General features: G+C 42.3%; 1 protein-coding gene across 1 annotated transcript in view; it reads right to left on the bottom strand.

Annotated features, from left to right (window-relative positions):
• Positions 1–18,781, bottom strand: part of LOC126981463 (PDF receptor-like) — a 169,819-nt gene that overhangs the window by 52,053 nt on the left and 98,985 nt on the right. The window contains exons 5-6 of the mRNA XM_050832527.1: positions 10,217–10,320; positions 162–333 (exon numbers count right to left, since the gene is read on the bottom strand). Coding sequence (XP_050688484.1) covers positions 162–333; positions 10,217–10,320 — 276 coding nt within the window. The remainder of the gene's footprint in view (positions 1–161; positions 334–10,216; positions 10,321–18,781) is intronic.

Raw genomic sequence — 18,781 nt, 5'->3', positions numbered from 1 at the left:
TCGACCTGAAATTGACCTCTTTTCTGACCTCTTGTTCTTTTCCTTTTGTCCGGAGCAGCGGTTAGTGGGCCCTTTCGTTGGTGATTATATTATTTGCCCTTGAGCTGCGTCCTTAGCTGTAAAAAAAGATCAATCAGTCAAGTCAGTCCCCTCCTCCTTACCGTGTTGTCGATGCCCTGGCGGGAGGTGTTGGTGTTGGTGTTGGTGGAGTAGCCGACGATGTGGCCGCGGATGATGGCCTGGTCGATGTAGAGCACGAGGCGGATCATCACCTGGATCACCATCGCCACGAACAGGTTACGGTGGATGCGCGTCCGGTTGTTCTTGAGGCTCCTGCGGAAGAGGGAGGAAGAGGGTGGTTAGGGTTGAGGTAGTAGTAGTGGTAGTAGTAGTAGTAGTAGGAGTAGAAGAAGAAGAAGAAAAAGAAGAAAAAGCATTAATAATAGTAATAGTAGAAGAAAAAAAAAGGAAAAATTAAAAAGAAGAAGACAAGGCGAAGAAGAAACAAAGGAGAAGAAACAAAGAAGAAAAAGGCGAAAAGAAGAAGGAGAATTAAAAAGAAGAAGCAGAAGAAGCAGTGGTAGTAAATATTTTTTGTTGTCGTGTATGGTGGTAGTTTTGTGTAAAGATCTGCTTGTCAGGCTCTAAAGAAAATACACGTTCTGAAGCCTTAAAGAGAGAGTACCGAAGGCCTTCTGACGAGTGATTAATATTATTTTGGCTTGGGAAAATTAACTGCCTCCACCAGACGATGCTCCCCTGTTGCTCGAGGGGATTTTAATATCTTCGGCTCGTGGTAAAAAGTCGGCGTTGAAAACCACAAAAAAGCAGGAGAATGAGATAGGTAAACTTAATAAGCTCCTCTTCACTTGGTTTGGCCAGAACTGATTTCCTGACAACGTGATCCTGGTTCGGTAGCAAAACAGCGTAATTACTTTATGGTTTGCTTCACTTTTCGGAACGCTCTCTCTCTCTCTCTCTCTCTCTCTCTCTCTCTCTCTCTCTCTCTCTCTCTCTCTCTCTCTCTCTCTCTCTCACACACACACACACACACACACACACTCAAACATTTAATCTTTTTTCAGTTGACTAATTTCTAGGAAACGTAATAAACTTTAAAAAAAATAATATAATGTCGACGTTAACATGCAGCCATCATAAATTCATGTTGATATTTTTTTGAGAGAGAGAGAGAGAGAGAGAGAGAGAGAGAGAGAGAGAGAGAGAGAGAGAGAGAGAGAGAGAGAGAGAGAGAGAAGCATTCCACCGAGTACAAAGACACATTCTGCCTTTTGACATCCTCCCCTCACAGCCTCCCACAGGGCATCACCATAAATAGCTCCGAGGCCTAGTGGAAAACAAACAAAGTAAGCAAAACAACCCACAAACAGACGCGAGACAAGAGCAAAACAATATTTCCATTTTCTTCTTCCTCGTTGTCATCTTTCTCCTTTTATTCCCTTTCGTCCCTCCTCTCCTCTCCTCTCCTATTCCTACCCTTTTCCCTCCTCTCCCTCTACGTCCCTCTCTTCAATATTTCCATTTTCTTCTTCGTCGTCATCTTCCTCCTTCCTCTTTGTCTTCTAATGCTTTTCTCCTCCTTTTTTTCCACTTCTCCTCATCTTAGTCTTTTCTCTCTTCCTCCTTTTCATCCTCCTCCCTGTCTTCTTCCTACTCTTTTCCCTCTTCCTCCTCCCCCCACCCACTCTCATCAGCACGCCATTACCTCTACTAATGAGCGAGTTTTCTCATTCCTTAAACTCAGGAGGCAGCGCGGAGAAAGATTCGTTTAGGGTAGTTTATTTTTCAGGTTAGCCAGAGTTACGCAAGAGTGGGAGTAGAAGTGTTTTAGGCTGCCACGTACCCGGCAATTCACGTAAGAGGGAGATGATAGCGTTAGGAAGGTTTTATGGTCCTTGAGGTAATCTGTTCTCACCCTCCCCCGCGCCTTCCGCTAATGTTCATCCGGATTGTTAGGTGGCGAAGCATGTTTTTAGACTCCCACTGAATGAAGCGAGGTATTGTTGTTTTTGTTCCTGTTATTCCTATTTTCATTGTTCTTCTGTTTCTTGTTGTTCTTGTTGCTCTTGTTCTTTTTGCCCTTATTCTTCTTTTTCTTGTTTTTTTCTTGTTCTTCACTTTCACTTCGTCTATGTTTTCGTCTTTCTCTTTTTTTTCTTTTTTTCATATTATTATTATTATTATTATTATTATTATTATTATTATTATTATTATTATTATTATTATTATTATTATTATTATTATTGAAATCCACGAAAGAGCATCAAGAAGGAAAATACACGTATATCCAAACCCCTCGATGAGCAGACATGAGTATGAAAAACGAGGGAGAAGAGTCGCAAAAATGTTATGCACGTGAGCGAAGGTTGTCGTCGTCTGCCTGAGACATTGATTCAGAGGGAGACGCTTCGGGCCAGTCTACATTTTGATCTGAATATTACGTGGACGAGGAGCGAGGAAAGCTTGGGTTTAGGTTGTGCTTAGGTTGGGCTTCTCTTCCTTCCTTTTTGATGTCAGCGTAATTTTTTATCGTATACACACACACACACACACACACACACACACACACACACACACACACACACACACACACACACTCCTCCACATCACTCCGTGGCGCAACTGGTTAGAGCGCTGCGCTGCCTGGCTTCACGGTCTCACAGGGCGGCGATTCGAGCCCGCTCAGGCCGGATTCTTTCCGTTGACTAGGAGTGTTTACTGTCCCCCCTTGGGCAAGTGGTTATGGGGGGTGTGGTGTGTGAGGTCCTGGCAGTACCGAGAGATCGAATTCCCTCCGGAATTTTTCATCCTTATTCCCCTTGGCTCCTTCCCTGGCCCTCTTTTCTCTCTGCCACGGTGACTGAGCGCGGCTTTAATCAGCTAGACAAACAAGCACAGCAAAGCACTCGCGAAGACGGTCAATATTCTTGAGCTGTGTCGTCTGATTGGCTCTTTCTACCTGTTTCCCAGGACGGCAGAAACAGCAAGACCTCCCTGGACAGGTATAGACAGCGAGTGACCGCCTGGGGACAGACTTTGTTAATATTTCATAACCACGCCTTGCCTTTTATGTAATTTAGTATAAGTCTTCGTTGTAACTCTTTATTCCTGTGATATATTCAGGAGACATGGTCGAGATGGATTTTTGTTGACATTTTTCCTCGTCGTCATGAATATGTCAGTGTGTGGCATCGTTGGTTTACAGAATCATCATACATTTCTAAAGTTAAGGTCATTATTATATCAAAGCAGCAGGCCAGAGTCACTTATTCAAGGACTCAGCTTACACGTCCCTCCCCTAGTGAGCTAAAGCCTCTTGTCGGCCTCAAGCCCTAGTAGTCGTCTTTCATCGCTCCATTCTCCCACTTCCCTTTTCTGCCTCCTGTTTTATACCACCACCACCAACAACTCCTCCAACTTCTCACCCTCCGACTACTTCTCTTCTTCCTTTTCTTTCTTCACAATATTAAGAAAGAGTTGTTGTTAATGTTGTTGTTGTTTTATTTACTTCTATTCTGTTTAATGAAAGTTCGCAGGTTTTGGGGACAACGTTGTGCAAGACATAGCATGAAGCCTTTTAATGTTCATCATTTTTTGCTGTTCCTAAACTTTTAATGAATAAGAAATGTGTGAAGAGGGAAGGGGGAGGCTGTAGAGCACCCCATTATTTATTACTCACGAGGGCATTTATGGACCCCTTAGTGAAGGTGGACTCGCATTTGTGTGTCAACTTGATAAATTACTAGGCTTATGGGACCCATCTTTAGTGCCCACGGATTTCAGCAGCAGCAGCAGTAGGGACAGGAACAGCAGTAAGATGATAATGACTAGGAAAGAGGAAAGGTAGCAGTAGTATACAGAAATAGAAGATATTGAGAAAAATCCGATTTGAATAGAAAGAACGAAATAAGATAAAGTACACACACAATAGACTTTAGTCAGTGTGTCCGTGTACTATGTTTGGATCAGTGTTTCAGGAACAACCATTTATGATTCTTCCTCAAATTTCAAAATTTCAAGTATTACGAAGATTCGAGGAAATATAAATTGTTGATGTTGTTGATTAAATCGTTGATATTAGGGCTGCGTTTCTTAAACGTTATGCAGTGAAAGTTTTTAATACAAAATATGTATATAAATATTATATACGAGTATATACATACATACATACATACATACATACATACATCAGAACGAAGTATATGTCTTTTAATTAGCTCTGAATTGTCAATATTAACATTAAATCACTTGTCATTTGGTTATTTATAAAAAAAGAAAACTAAACTGATATTTCTGTGACTTGCTGAAATGTGGCCATCAACGCTTGGGGGATGGGTCGGTCCTGGATTTATGGAATCAAACAGAGGAATGAGTGTTTTTTTCGGCCATGTATTGACGTTCCCGTGGAAGGTGCATCCCGAATGTGAATTGTTGCTAATGTAGGCCATCGATTTTTAAAGGCGTGGATTGGATGCCTCGACTGGTGTGGGCGAAAGGGGGGAAGGTTATGTGGTACTAGGAGTTCGCTGTGAAATGCTAGGCACAAGTCATGCAAGTAGCGTGCAAGTGCTTGATGGAATCTTTCTTTCGGCCCTGCTGCTGCTGCTGTGATAATGATCCGTTTAGGATAATCACCGTGCAAGTACAACACACACACACACACACACACACACACACACACACACACACACACACACACACACACACATTGACGAATATCAAAGAATGTCAATCACTTGGCAAAACGGAAACACCCAGCAATCCTCACTTTACACGTGATTGGTAAACAGCGACAGAGAACAACCAGACGCGTTCATAACCAACCCCGCCGCGTGACAAAGGGACGGACGGCCTGGCAGATGACCTGAGTTTTAATAACCACGCGTCCCATTGTTGTCCACGCTGATGAAAAGTGCGTTTGTATTATGTGTTGCCTGATTGACAGTGACTGGCAAGAACATAGATAGATAAATAGACAGACAGATGTATAGATAAATAGAAATATAGACTGATTGAGATAGAGAATAAATGCAGGGTCAGTAACTTCGTAATCCATCAGTAAATACGGAGAATTATCATTACGTTTAAACCTCGCCCACGGGCAGCTTATACGAGTCAGTAATCTATACCGTGAACACCTGCGCCTCATCTGAACATTAACTGCGTTCTTTATTTTTCTCCCTGATTGACGTACACATCAAACTTCTGTCTTTCCCTTCACGATCATATGTGAGCTGATAACTAACTATTGAATGAGATAAACATTTAATGGAAGAGAGGGTTCGGCCGTATTGGGAATGTATGAACCGTAGGAAGAGCGTAATGAAGGAAGGAAACTGCGGGATTTGAAAGATAATGTTTTTTTTTCTCGATATGCCGTTTATCATTCGAGTGTGTGTGTGTGTGTGTGTGTGTGTGTGTGAGAGAGAGAGAGAGAGAGAGAGAGAGAGAGAGAGAGAGAGAGAGAGAGAGAGAGAGAGAGAGAGAGAGAGAGAGAGAGAGAGAGAGAGAGAGAGAGATGCAGGAGACTTATCTCTGGGCTCATGTTCCTGCCGCAGACACAGCCACAAGCCGCCTTCCCTCGTCCTTTCCCTCCTCCCTTTCGCAGTTTTTCTTTATCTCCCTCTTCCTCTCTTCCTTGGGACAAGTGTCTCCTGACCTCCGAACCGTGACTCCCTGTCTATTTTTCCAAGTCTTCCCTCTTCCCCAAAGATCTGCACCTGACATGAAGAGGGCTCTAGGAAAGTTTTCCAGATCCCTTATGAGGATGGACGGCGACTGCGGGAACCAAACTTTGAATTCATGAATCGCTCAGTCGGGCAGTCGGTCTTCATGTTGTCTGGTGCGGGGTGAAGGAGTCCCTTTCGGTGGTACTGGGTGATGGACAAGTGTAAGAGAAAACTCACTCGCTCGGGAAGTTGTAAAATGCTGATCAGATTAGACACAAAAGATGAGGTATAAGAAAGACCGGAATCATATCAAGCCAAGAATTGGTAAGGTACGAAAACACCACCGCGAAAAAATATAGAGCCGCAGGACTGGGTGATCCCCGTGTAGACTTAAAAAAATTATTGAGAAGAATATGGAAGCAGCATCATAGTGTTTTGTACTAAATCGGAGGCCGATAAGTATTAAATCTGAATATCGACCCATCAAAAGAGTAACGGTGAGGTGAAAAATGGGCCGACATGAAATGAAAATTAGGGTCTGAAGAATATATGCGCCAGACATCAAATTTTAGAGCGATAAATGTGAAAACTCCGTAAAACTAATTAATCCTTCATATAGGGGTGAATCAGCGTCGAGTCTGAGAGGTAGGCAGTTGCGCACACCCACACCCACCCACACCATCCTATCCCCCCTCCATCTCCACGCACACACCAGGAGGCAGCGGGACAATAGAGATGCTGATAACAGACTGGCTTAGATCCCGCCTTGCCAGCTCTCCCTCCGCCTGTGCCATGACTCCAGCCGTAGATACTAAACCTCCTTCCATTAGCTGAGACCCCACCAGCACCGCCGTAGCAGGAGCGAGAGAAGGAGGGAGGAAGGGAGGGAAGGAGGGATTGAAGGAAAGAGAGACGGAAGGAAGGCGTGAGGGAAGGAGGTCGTGAGGGAAGGAGGCACCAAATTGTAGGAGGTAGAAGGCACAAGGCGACGGAGAGGGAGAAGGAGAAGAAGGATCAAGGACTGAGCCAACCAACCAACCAGCCTGTCAGTAAAGTGTGCAGTGTGTGTGCAAGGGGAGGTCGACGAGGAGAAGGGAAAAAGGAGGAGGATAAGGAGAAGAACGAGAAACAGGCACGAAGAGAAGAATGGAGAAAATAAAACAAGTAGAAAAGCCTCCTCCCTCTAAAACCGTTCCATAATTTACCGCCTCCCTCCACAGACGCACACAAGGAAGGGAGAGAACTACATAAATTACTCTCGCTTAAAACACGCCGAGTTACTCCTTTAGACTCGGGTGTTTGCGGTGGAAGCTTTACAGTGGTCTGGCGTGGCGTGGCGCGGCGCCCCCAAACTAATTTAACTCAACCTCGTATTTGGCACCGCACGATAAAAGAGGAAATGGAGGCCACTGGGATGCATGCGAGAAGAGAAATACCCTGACGAGAAGACATGAAAAAAGTATGCTTCAAAGGCATGATGCATCTAAAACTGTATACTCTTCAGGAAGGGAAAACACCAAAGGAAATGAAGAGATACTGGCAAAGGCAAAAAGGACTGCAAAATAAAGAAACAAAATTGAGAGAGGTGCGGGAACTCTCTTAACCTGGAGGGAAATAGAGGAGTGCAAGGGAAGGGATTTACGGGAATTCTGCCGGAAATGTTGACTTTGCCACAGGAACCATTTGGGGAAAAACAAGGAAGGCGACGATCGAGTTTACGCTAATCAAGCAAATAGACGGAAAAGGTGAAAAATAGACTAAAAAGGTTGTTTGTGCATGGGAAACTTCGGCACTCCGGAGAAGGAATGTTTAACGCAATTAGTAATGTTTGCTGAAGAATGAAGAACCAGGAAGGGCAGGGGAAGGACAGAGAGGAGGTGGTGGAGGAGAAGAATAAATGTGTAGATAAAAGGTCAACTTGTTCGGTATGTGGAATGTTAAAGTCACTATTCAGGTTTTAAATAAGGTCAGAGATTCGCATCCCCCCAAAAGCAGACCAGATATTTCCTCTTCATTAGCGCGTGACTGTTAACGAGCGACTAATACACACCTTTCTTACCGGTCAAAAAAAATGTTATAGTGAAAGAAAAAATATAAAGTGAGATATAATGAAAAATAGTAACAAGAACGGACGAAAGGAAGGAAAAAGGGTTATAATGTGGGGAAGAAAAAAAAAGATTAAGCTATACAGAAAGAAAAAATATATAAAGTGAAGCATAATGAAAACGAGTGATAAGGACGGACGAAGGGGAGGAAGGAAGAAGGGTTAATGTATGGGGAAGGAAAAAAGAAGAAGCGATACAGAAAGAGATTAAGTGGGGAAGAAAAAACAGAATCTTTACTGAGAGAAAAAAAAATATTAAGTGAGATATGATGAAAACTAGTAATAAGGTCTGAGGAAGGGGAGGAAGAAAGATTATTATGTGGAGAAGAGATAGAAACGTAGTGATTAATATGTTTCTAAAGACCTGGAGAGGCCCATCACGAGAGATAACCTTTACTGAAAGAGAAGAAAAAAATAAATAGGGAGATATAAAGAAAACTAGTGACAAGAGCGAACGAAGGGGAGAAGGGAAGGTTATTATGTGGGAAGGGAGGTCTAATAGAAACGTAGTGATTAATATGTTTCTAAAGACCTGGAGAGGCCCATCACGAGAGATAACCTTTACTGAAAGAGAAGAAAAAAATAAATAGGGAGATATAAAGAAAACTAGTGACAAGAGCGAACGAAGGGGAGAAGGGAAGGTTATTATGTGGGAAGGGAGGTCTAAACTTAGTGATTAATCTGGTTATAAAGAGCTGGAGCGGCCCATCACGAAGACAGGTGGTCGCGGAGTGGGCCAGGACGCGACAGGCGGGAAGATAAAGGATTTAATTAGGAACCCCAATTTTGGGAGGACAGTATTGTTAAAGCCTCCTCCGTTTCTCTCTCTCTTTCTCCGTCTCTCTCTCTCTCTCTCTCTCTCTCTCTCTCTCTCTCTCTCTCTCTCTCTCTCTCTCTCTCTCTCTCTCTCTTTTCTTTCTTCTTTCTTTCCTTCGTTTCTTCTCTCTCTCTCTCTCTCTCTCTCTCTCTCTCTCTCTCTCTCTCTCTTCTTGGCACTAATTTCACTTTCATCCCAATTATTCACAATCTCTGGACTTTCTTCTCTCACTGTTTTTTATTCTTTCTTCTCCCTTCTTCCTCGTGTTGTTTTTTATTCACTCCTTTTGCTCGTCTTTCTTCCCTCCCTTTCTTCTCGCCGTCCTTCTGTTCCCTTATCTCCACCTTCCCGTTTTCTTTCAGCGTTATCTTGCCTTCACAGGTTCCTCTCTCCTCTTTCCTACCGCAGTCTATTACTTTCTTCTTCTTTTCACTTTAATTAAATCAATCTCTCTCTCTCTCTCTCTCTCTCTCTCTCTCTCTCTCTCTCTCTCTCTCTCTCTCTCTCTCTCTCTCTCTCTCTCTCTCTCTCTCTCTCTCTCATTTTTTTTTTTATCACGTAAAGAACATATGGCAAAACTCCTTCTCAAGTTTTATGGGATCGATGTCAGGGGTCCTTGGAATTGATTTTTATTATTTTTCTTTAATTTCTTTACAAGGTTTCATGGCGCAGTATTTTTCTTCGTTTGTTTATCTATATACAAGATGCGTCTGTCGTTGCATGTTTCCTTATGTTTGTCTATTTTTCTCTCTGTCATCTCAGCATGTTGTATCTGCATAGTGGTGTAGTGAGGAAGGCACAATTCGTTGCTCCTCTTTTTCCATCAGTCTGTGTCATTGTGTTCGTCTGTCTGTGTGTCTGTACGTACCGCCGCTGTATCTGCTTTGTGTGGTCTCGTACGTATATCTGTGCGGGTCTGTCTATACCTGCTCATGTCTGTTCTTCTTTGTCCATGCCCAGCCTCCCGATACTGCCTTTGAGCTAATTAATTAGGGAGAGAGAGAGAGAGAGAGAGAGAGAGAGAGAGAGAGAGAGAGAGAGAGAGAGAGAGAGAGAGAGAGAGAGAGAGAGAGAGAGAGAGAGAGAGAGAGAGCGTAGAAAGGACTGAAATGGATTCTCTCTCACTTAAATTTCCGAATGACAGGCAAGATGGAAGAAATACGTATTTATATGATTTAATTTAGATAGTCCAGCCCCTGGCGCAAGAGAGTGAGAGGCATTCAGCTGACGGGCTCCTCCACGCTTCTAGATTCGTTTGTTTGTTTGGCTGGTCGTGAACGCTTCGTTAAAGACTTTTTCTTTTTTGGCTTTTATTTGAAAAGTGTCAGTGGGGTGCAGAGATAGAGGTGAGAGATAGATATCCATGTCTTTACCACCCTTATCTTCCTCAAGCCTTATCACTAATTCTTTTATTGATAATTTGTATAAAAACAACAAACGATAACGACAGCAGGAAACAGATAATAAAATGTATAAGAAAGTAAAGATGATAATTAATATGAAGTGAAACAATTGACTCAGGGAATGAAATCAGATATAGGCATTTTGAATCCTTTGCTTATGAATAACAGGGGCAGAAGGAATAAGGAAGCGAATACTCCTTACCTGAAGTAGAAGAAAATGGCGAGTGAGATGCAGAGGGACGCCAGGGAGAGGCTGAGGCCGATGATTTCCATGATGCGCGTCCCCAGGGCGATGTTGAGCTTCGTCTGGCGGGGGGGGAGAAAGGACAGTACGTGAGGCATAGCTACAAGGGTTTTGGAAGTGTTCATTATGTATTTGATCACGAGGAAACTGTTGCTTTATTATATATCTACTTTTAGTAGTCAACAATAATGGAAATTTCTTATTGCTATTTTTTTCTTTACATTTGTTACCTTATATGCATTTGAAGGCTTTCTGAAACCTATGCGTTGCACATTTCGTGTACCTGACTTAAAAAAAAGTGATGATAGACTGTGTAAAAATATGTAATGAAAATACAAGGTTGTCGTGACGAAGATGCTGATCTCGCGTGGGATTATAGTGCGAATTAATTAAACAGCAGAAATACGCTCACTAATCGTCTTTGTCTTATGTTGGTCGTGTCGACATTTAAACTCACAGTAGTTATACTTCTTCGGCTTCACCTATTGCATTTTGTACAATGAAAGCTGTGGAGCGTGAGGAACTAGCAGAACATATTCCCGAGGTTCCATTATTGTGTTTTTGTTTTCACTATTTTTCACGAGGTCCTTGACTCTAGAGCTTTCTGATGACATGTTTTGCAGGGCCGTATGATACCTAGTTAAGGAGAAAAGTATGGAGACACACACCGGATCGCACGCACGTACCCACGCACACGAAAACATGAACCTGCAGGAATACGCTCCGCTAGCCCTGCCATTACCTGCTATAATTATGAAAGCTGCAGTTTATGAACGAGTTACTCCACTCTCTGTCCCTATTAATACACACAAGGGTATACATGATAACCGTAAGCATGGCAAAACACAGGAAAAAGAGACAGCCAACCCTCCAATAATTAGCTTTTCGGCTGCATCGGACATAAGGCTCAAAACTCACAGGAAACACTGAACATTTTCGACTCAAAATATACCCTGGCATTCGGTGTTTACTTGGGCCAAAACACGGGGAGTTTGGCGGTGGCTCGCGGGGTCGAAATCTCATTAGAGTCGCGATTGTGGTCAAAAATAATATGCAAGAAAACTGGTCGGGGTTCGGGAAAAATGAAAAGGAAGGGAGAGGAGGGGAGGAGGAAAGGAAAAAAGGGGTAATCTGTTCGGGAAGGCTGGATATTAAGTCTTATACCCGGTGCCTTATTTTTTTAGTGCCCGAAGTCTGTTTTCTTGCTTAGTGGATGTAGTGTTGTGGTTGTGTTTTACGATTTCATTTGCTGAGGCTTTTGTCGCTGGAGAGAGAGAGAGAGAGAGAGAGAGAGAGAGAGAGAGAGAGAGAGAGAGAGAGAAAATTTTTATAACTTCATACATTTTCTAAACGAGGTAAGGAAGTCACAAGTTTAGGAAGAATATAACAAAATAAAATCGTTTAGTGAAGTGAGGAAGCGACGTTATAAAAAAAAAAAAAAGATGAGCAGAGGGAGGACTGAAGAAAGAGGAAGGACGGAAGGAAAGATGCAACGGGACGAGGCATGAGGGAAAAATATGGGAAGTTAAGGACAATACGTATTAAGGAACGAAGGAAGAAATAAAGGAAGTAAGGAAAGATAGAACGGAGCGAGGAGCAAAGGAGAAAATGGAGAAAGTAATCAAAGAAAACGGAGTGAGGAACGAAGGAATATAATAAGAAAATAATGGAAGAGAAAATGGAGTGAGGAACGAAGGAAAAACAAAGAAATAATAGACGACAAAACGGAGTGAGAAACAAATTTAGAAATAAAGGAAGTATTGAAAGAAAAAAAGTGAGCAAGAAACGAAGTAATTAATTAAGGAAATAACAAGAGAAGGAAGAAGACAAACTTGGAAGGAAAGGCGAGGCATGGAAAGGAGGCAAGCAAAAGGAAGTTGTTCAAGAGCGACTCGGCGGCCGCTTCCGGTGAAGTTTGAATTTTGTTGACAAAAATGGTGAGCGAGTTGTTGTTGTTGTTGTAGTTGTAGTTGTTTGTGGTGGTGATGGTGGTTGTGGTGGTGTTAGGAGAGGGCAACAACTAAAAAAAGACGTGAGACTGTCGTGAGGTAAAAACACACACACACACACACACACACACACACACACACACACAGCAGTAGATAGGTAGAGATATGGACCTACTGAAGTACACAGGCATTCGATTATAAACTGAAGTGTATACAAAAATACTCGTAATAAATAAACGTAGATGCAAAATAGTATGTCACGAAATTAAAACTCGTATACATACAGAAAACGAGGTGAAAGTTTAGTAGAAAATAAAACAACAATAGCGAGAGAAGTCGAATCCGGTTAGTACGCCTACGGACAGAGATCAATAGACAAACTGGCAACGATATACAAACAAGAGAGTGAATTCCAAGAAGACGTCAGGCTGAAAGACAAGGAGAGGGGGAGAGGCAAGGCCGTGTGTGTGTGTGTGTGTGTGTGTGTGTGTGTGTGTGTGTGTGTGTGTAACCTCAAAGGAGGCATCCAAGAGCATAACATAACAGAAAAAAAGGTCGCTAAGCACTGCTGCCACAAAACAAAAAAAGGAAAAAAAGCGTGATCAAGTTCAGTTGGAAAAGTGTTGATACTCCCCTCTTGAAAGCGTGTGTGTGTGTGTGTGTGTGTGTGTGTGTGTGTGTGTGTGTGTGTGTGTGTGTGTGTCAGCAACAACGCCGCTATTTGATGGACGATACGATACTTCTAATAGGTAAAGATGGAAATGGAATGAAGGTGTTAGAAAGGCAGAAAGTGGAATGATAGTGCTAATGGGTAAAGATGAAAGTGGAATGAAGGTGTTAGAAAGGCAGACAGTGGAATGATAGTGCTAATGGGTAAAGATGAAAGTGGAATGAAGGTGTTAGAAAGGCAGACAGTGGAATGATAGTGCTAATGGGTAAAGATGAAAGTGGAATGAAGGTGTTAGAAAGGCAGACAGTGGAATGATAGTGCTAATGGGTAAAGATGAAAGTGGAATGAAGGTGTTAGAGAGGCAGACAGTGGAATGATAGTACTAGTTGGCAAAGAAAGGGGGTGGATTAAAGGTGTTAGAGAGGCAGACAGTGGAATGATAGTGCTAGTTGGCAAAGAAAGGGGTGGATTAAAGGTGTTAAGAGAGGCAGACAGTGGAATGATAGTGCTAGTTGGCAAAGAAAGGGGTGGATTAAAGGTGTTAGAGAGGCAGTGAGTGGAATGATAGTGCTAGTTGGCAAAGAAAGGGGTGGATTAAAGGTGTTAGAGAGGCAGTGAGTGGAATGATAGTGCTAGTTGGCAAAGCAAGGAGTGGAGTAAAGGTCTTAGAGAGGCAGACAGTGGAATGATAGTGCTAGTTGGCAAAGAAAGGGGTGGATTAGAGGTGTTAAGAGAGGCAGGGAGTGGAATGATAGTGCTAGTTGGCAAAGAAAGGAGTGGATTAAAGGTGTTAGAGAGGCAGGGAGTGGAATAGTGAAGTACATTAGTGGAATAGAAAAAAAAAGGGGGGGGGATCCTGTTTGGGATGGTCGGATATTTATTTAGTTACTTATTTACCTTCCTCTGGCACTGTTAATTTCTGCGATGATTCCGGTGGCCTCGTTTCCCCGCGCCTAATAACAAGTGTCTGGTGCGGAATTGCATGATTAACACCGCAGTTACACGATGCATGGGCTAGCTGGCATATCAATTTCCCTGCGTTTCGTTATTAAATATCGCGTTTTCGCATGACTTCGGTGCATTCGCGTCTCTCCTTGTGTGTGTGTGTATGTGTGTGTTTGCGTGTGTGTGTGTGTGTGTGTGTGTGTGTGTGTGTGTGTGTGTGTGTGTGTGTGTGTGTGTGTGTGTGTGTGTGTTATCATTTTTGTTGTGTGGCTTTTTCATCTCCTTCCTTTCCGTTTTGTTTTGATTATCCTCTTTTCTTTCCTTGCTTTCCTTTTTCATCCCTTCCCCTCTCTTTCCTTCTTATCCCTTCCCTTCCCTTCCCTTTCCTTCCCTTCCCTTCCCTTCCCTTCCCTTCCCTTCCCTTCCCCTACTTTCCTTTCCCTGTCATTCCATTTTTCATCTTTACTTTCTTCCATTCATTTTCTTTTCCTTCTACTACAATCTCTTCCCTGCCATTCCATTCTCCATCGTTTCCTTATCTTCATTTCCTTTCCCAACTTTGTATTCCACTCTTCCTTGCCAATCGCTTCCCACTCTTTCCTGTCTATTCTATTTCCTTTTCTTCCTCTATTTCTATGATCCTTTCTTTCCACTATACCATTCCTTTCCGCTCTCCCCTCTTGTCATTCCATTCCCGCCCATTCCTTTATCTTCCCAGCCATTGCCTTCACATACTATATTCCTTCCCTTGCATTCCATTCTATTCCAATCTTCCCAGCCATTCCTTTCCCACCCCTTTCTCTTCTCTTCCATTTCATTTCCTATCTTGCCATTCGATTATAATTAATTTCTTCCCATATTCTTTATTCACTTTCCTCTCCATTTCCTCTCCTCGTCATTTTGCTTCCTTATGATTTTCTTACTTCTTATTCTCGTTATTTTTCGCCTTGTTAGGATCCAATTCTCTGGTTACCGTCTCTTTCCTTTCGTTTGCCTCTTTTCCTTTTGCTTGCTTTCCATTACTTTTCTTTGGGGTATATTTGGCTTCTTCCCTGAATTTGTTGTGTTTTTCCATCTTTCTCTTCCTCGTCTTTCTCCTCCTTTCATGTTCCTCTTACATCTTTCCTCTCCTTGCCTTGCCTCGCCTCGTCCTTCCTCTTTTCATCTTGCAATAGCTTCTCTTTTCTTCTCTTTACTCTTCTGTTTGCTCTTCTTTTCTCTGCTCCTCTCCTTTCCTCTCCTCTCCTCTCCTTTTCATTTCTCTTCTCTCTTCTCTTCTCTTCCCTTCTCCTCTCCTCTCTTCTCCTCCTCTTTTCTTCTCCCCATGGACAGGATTCAGTAAATACAATTGTATCACGATTGGGCCCTGTCGTCACCGGTCACCTGTTGATTGGCGGAGACGGTGCTGACGTCACGTGTTGCCGCCGCTGGTTGGCTGAGTGGTAGACGATGACAGCTGTGTTAAGCGCTGATTGAATAAGAGGAACGTGACGGATGTCCTGTTGGGGCGTTTTCATTGGAAGGGATAGGTGGGGTGGGGACTGGGGACGCCGTAGATCTGGGATGCTGGGTGGATGCTGGATGAGGATGTGGTGTAAGGAACGGTAAAGCAGGTCAGTGAAGTGCGTCATTGTGGTGTTAGTTGGTAAGGTAGATTTGATGGTTATGAGATTTCTCTTGTATTGCCTTAACTTTATACCAGAGACTAGTTTTTTTTGTTTTTTTTTGTTCGATTTTCTCTACGTGATTTGCTTTTTCTTTCAGTTTCATAAAGTTGATAATCGCTTGCGTAGAATAAATCTGTTTTCGTTGTTTTAAGGTTTTGTTTGATTTTTTTTTCTTTGCGAGCGAGTCAGACATTTCGTTCAGTCTTATAAATTTGATAATGACTTCTTTTTACTCTGCTGTTTACTTTTTTCCTTCCTCTTTTCTCCACTTCTCTTTTTTTTCTCTTCTCTACTCTTTTCTTTCATTCTCTTCTTTTCTCTTTTCTTCGTATCTTCTCCTTTTGTCTCTTCTTTGTCCTCGTAATTTTCTTAAAGTAACGCATTCACCCTTGTACACATTGACGTCGACAACGCAAAACTTGGGTCCACATTCAGTCTCCATTGTGTCTCGTAGTGCGTTCTTCTAAAAGGTCACGTGTTTTTGGAAGATTGGATAACTTTACCGTGTGTTTTCATCTCCGCCTCTTGCTCCCCTCCGTTAGGCCTACTCCTCTTCTCGCCGCGGGCCAGGTTAGGATGGATGGGGAGGGTTGGAGGGGCGCTGTGATTGGCTGGTACGAGGCTTCACGATGAGAGGAGACTATTTTTTGACGGATCTAGATTACGTGCGATGTTTCCTCTTTGTTTAGTGTTCGCGTGTGTGAGCTTTGCCTTTCTCTCTCTTTTTTTGTTTAGTTTTTATTTTGTTACTTTTCGTTTCTTTCATTACCTTTCCGTACGTTTTATTTTGTCTTGGTAATAGCCCTTGGTCATGTTCGTTGTCTCTTCTTTCCTTTTTTCTTTCTTCCTTATTTTATCAGTAATTTTTTAGGTAAGTTCTTTCCTTTTCCCTATTGTTTCTTTATCTTTCCTCTCATTGTCTACATGTTTTTTGGTTGCAAGTACCGAAGGTCTGACTGAGGAAGAATTTTTATATGGCAGAGGAAGGTCGCGATGGCATACGAACGTTCATCTGATAGAGAAGAAAAAAAAAAAAAAAAAGACGGGCGAAAAAAACACAAAAAAAACCTTAATATTGTTTAAAGGAGAACATTGTGCAACATAAGATCCGTACGTCAGACTCCGAAACCATTAATTAATTTATTTATTTCATTATTTTTATTTTCTTTTTGTTTCTTCTCCATATATTTTTGTTTTCCTTTTTTATTATTTTTCTCATTATTTTTTACTTTTCTCATTTTTTTTTCTTTCCTCATTTTCTTTCAATATGTGTGTGTGTGTGTGTGTGTGTGTGTGTGTGTGTGTGTGTGTGTGTGTGTGTGTGTGTGTGTCCTTATGTTTGTCTTTCTTTACCTTTCTCCTCCTCCTCCTCCTCCTCCTCCTCCTCCCGTCCCCAAAGTCTTCCTTGTAACAACTTTGGTCGCAGATAATTATTAGGACAGGCTGCCGCTCGGTTTACAGACGAGACAGCTTATCTTTTTATGTGCGACAAAAGTTGTTTTCGGCCCAATGTTGTATTTTTCCTCCCTCTTCATTACGTTCTTTCATTTTCTTGTATTCGTTACATTGTGTTTTTGTTTTTTGTTTTCTCTTGGTAATAGCATTTGCTCATGTTCGTTTTCTCTTTTATTTCTTTTTTTCTTTCTTTCTCATGTTATCAGTAAGTTTTTAGGATATATTCATTATTATTCCTGTATTCGTGGCCTTGTTTTTTTTTTTTTTATCTCGTTCATGTTCGTTTCCTCTTTTTCTTTCCTTCTTCCCCATTTTATCAGTAATTTTTAGGATATATTCTTTCCTATTCCTGTATGCCTTTATTTGTCTTTATTTTCGTATTAACTCGTTCATGTTCGTTACCTGTTTTATTCTCCCTCTTCCTCATTTTATCAATAATTTTTTTGGGGTATATACATCTTACCGAAGGCGCTATAACGGACACCAAAATCGTTGTAAATATAACATGCGAACGTAAGAAAAACACGTATTCTCATTTATTATTCGTAATCGCCGCCCTTTTTCCGGTGCATTTAAAGGTCTGTGGCTCATATTACTTTCCTCTCCTCCTTCTTGTTGCCCGTAAAGAAAGAAAAAAAAATAATCCTCCCTCTCCCCAAGTTTTCCACTCCAAATTCTTCCCTCCTGTTCCTACTCCATCCCGGGTCCTCCGCCTTCTCTCTCCTTTGTTTCCTCCGCCTCCTTCTCCCTCCATTCCTCCTTCCGCTTTCATTTTTTTATATATTTTTTTCCCGTATCGAATTATTTCTTCCTTTCCTTTTCCTTGTGACCGTATAAATGTCTGTTTGTTTCTCTCTCTCTCTCTCTCTCTCTCTCTCTCTCTCTCTCTCTCGTTTACGTTAAGAGTCTTGGCGGTTCATTTTGCTGTTAGAACGCGTTATCCCTTTACGGAGAGGAGGAGGAGAAGGGGGGAAGACTTGTTGACGCTACATATTAATTTCCTCCCCGCTTTATTCCACCGGGAGTCTAAGTAAAAGATGTTATTCTTTTAATTGCTTGCCCTTCACACCCCGCCTCAGTAAAAGTCTGAGCACGTATGGGCAAACTTTTCTCCTTGCGGCGTCGTGTTGTCTCCCTCCCCTCGTGTTTATTTTCTTTTGCGGGGAGCGTCCAATTGAGGGAGAGGAGGCGATGGGAAGTGAGAGAGAGAGGTGGAAGATGGAATGGAGGGGAGAGGAAGGAAAGGATTCTTTATAGTTTCACCTCGAGAACAATTATTGGCCATCTGTGTCAGCGTGTACGTAAGTGTGTTTGAAACGTGTGTGAAAAATATGTAGGCATGCAGACACTTCGCTTTAGGTTTAGATTATTGTTTATCTTTCCTTCTAGTTTGAGTATAAATATTTTACAACTCCATCATTAAAGGGAAAAATGTATGGGTCATGCCAATCAAAACCAGAAAAAAATGAAATACCTGACATTTAAAGAAACTAAAAAAGCATTGTTATGTGGCTCAAGTTGACCCTCCTCGTGCTACTTCGTGTGATCAAAGAAATACTTGGCGACACACGGCGGCCCTCTGTGGCGACTTAGGAAATTCAGTCCCGCACCGCTCTCCTTTTATACGAAGCCCTTAAAGGAACCGCACTACCTTTATCCTTCTTTCCCGTCCCTTGAGCACGTCGCTGTACCATCAAAGGAATTTTTGTTTCACTATAGAGAGAGAGAAAAAAAGTATTGCTTAGGGAAATATGGATGTGTTTGTTTTCCGTGTGAGTAGCGAGAGGCACACGAGGCAGCCACCTTTGAGGCCTCTATGGGTCAAGGGCTCTTTGGA

The sequence above is a fragment of the Eriocheir sinensis genome, chromosome 48 (genome assembly GCF_024679095.1).
Source record: "Eriocheir sinensis breed Jianghai 21 chromosome 48, ASM2467909v1, whole genome shotgun sequence".
NCBI classification, from domain to species: domain Eukaryota; kingdom Metazoa; phylum Arthropoda; class Malacostraca; order Decapoda; family Varunidae; genus Eriocheir; species Eriocheir sinensis.
Note: the sequence above shows the minus strand (reverse complement) of the source record. Positions and strands in the feature narration are given on the sequence as shown.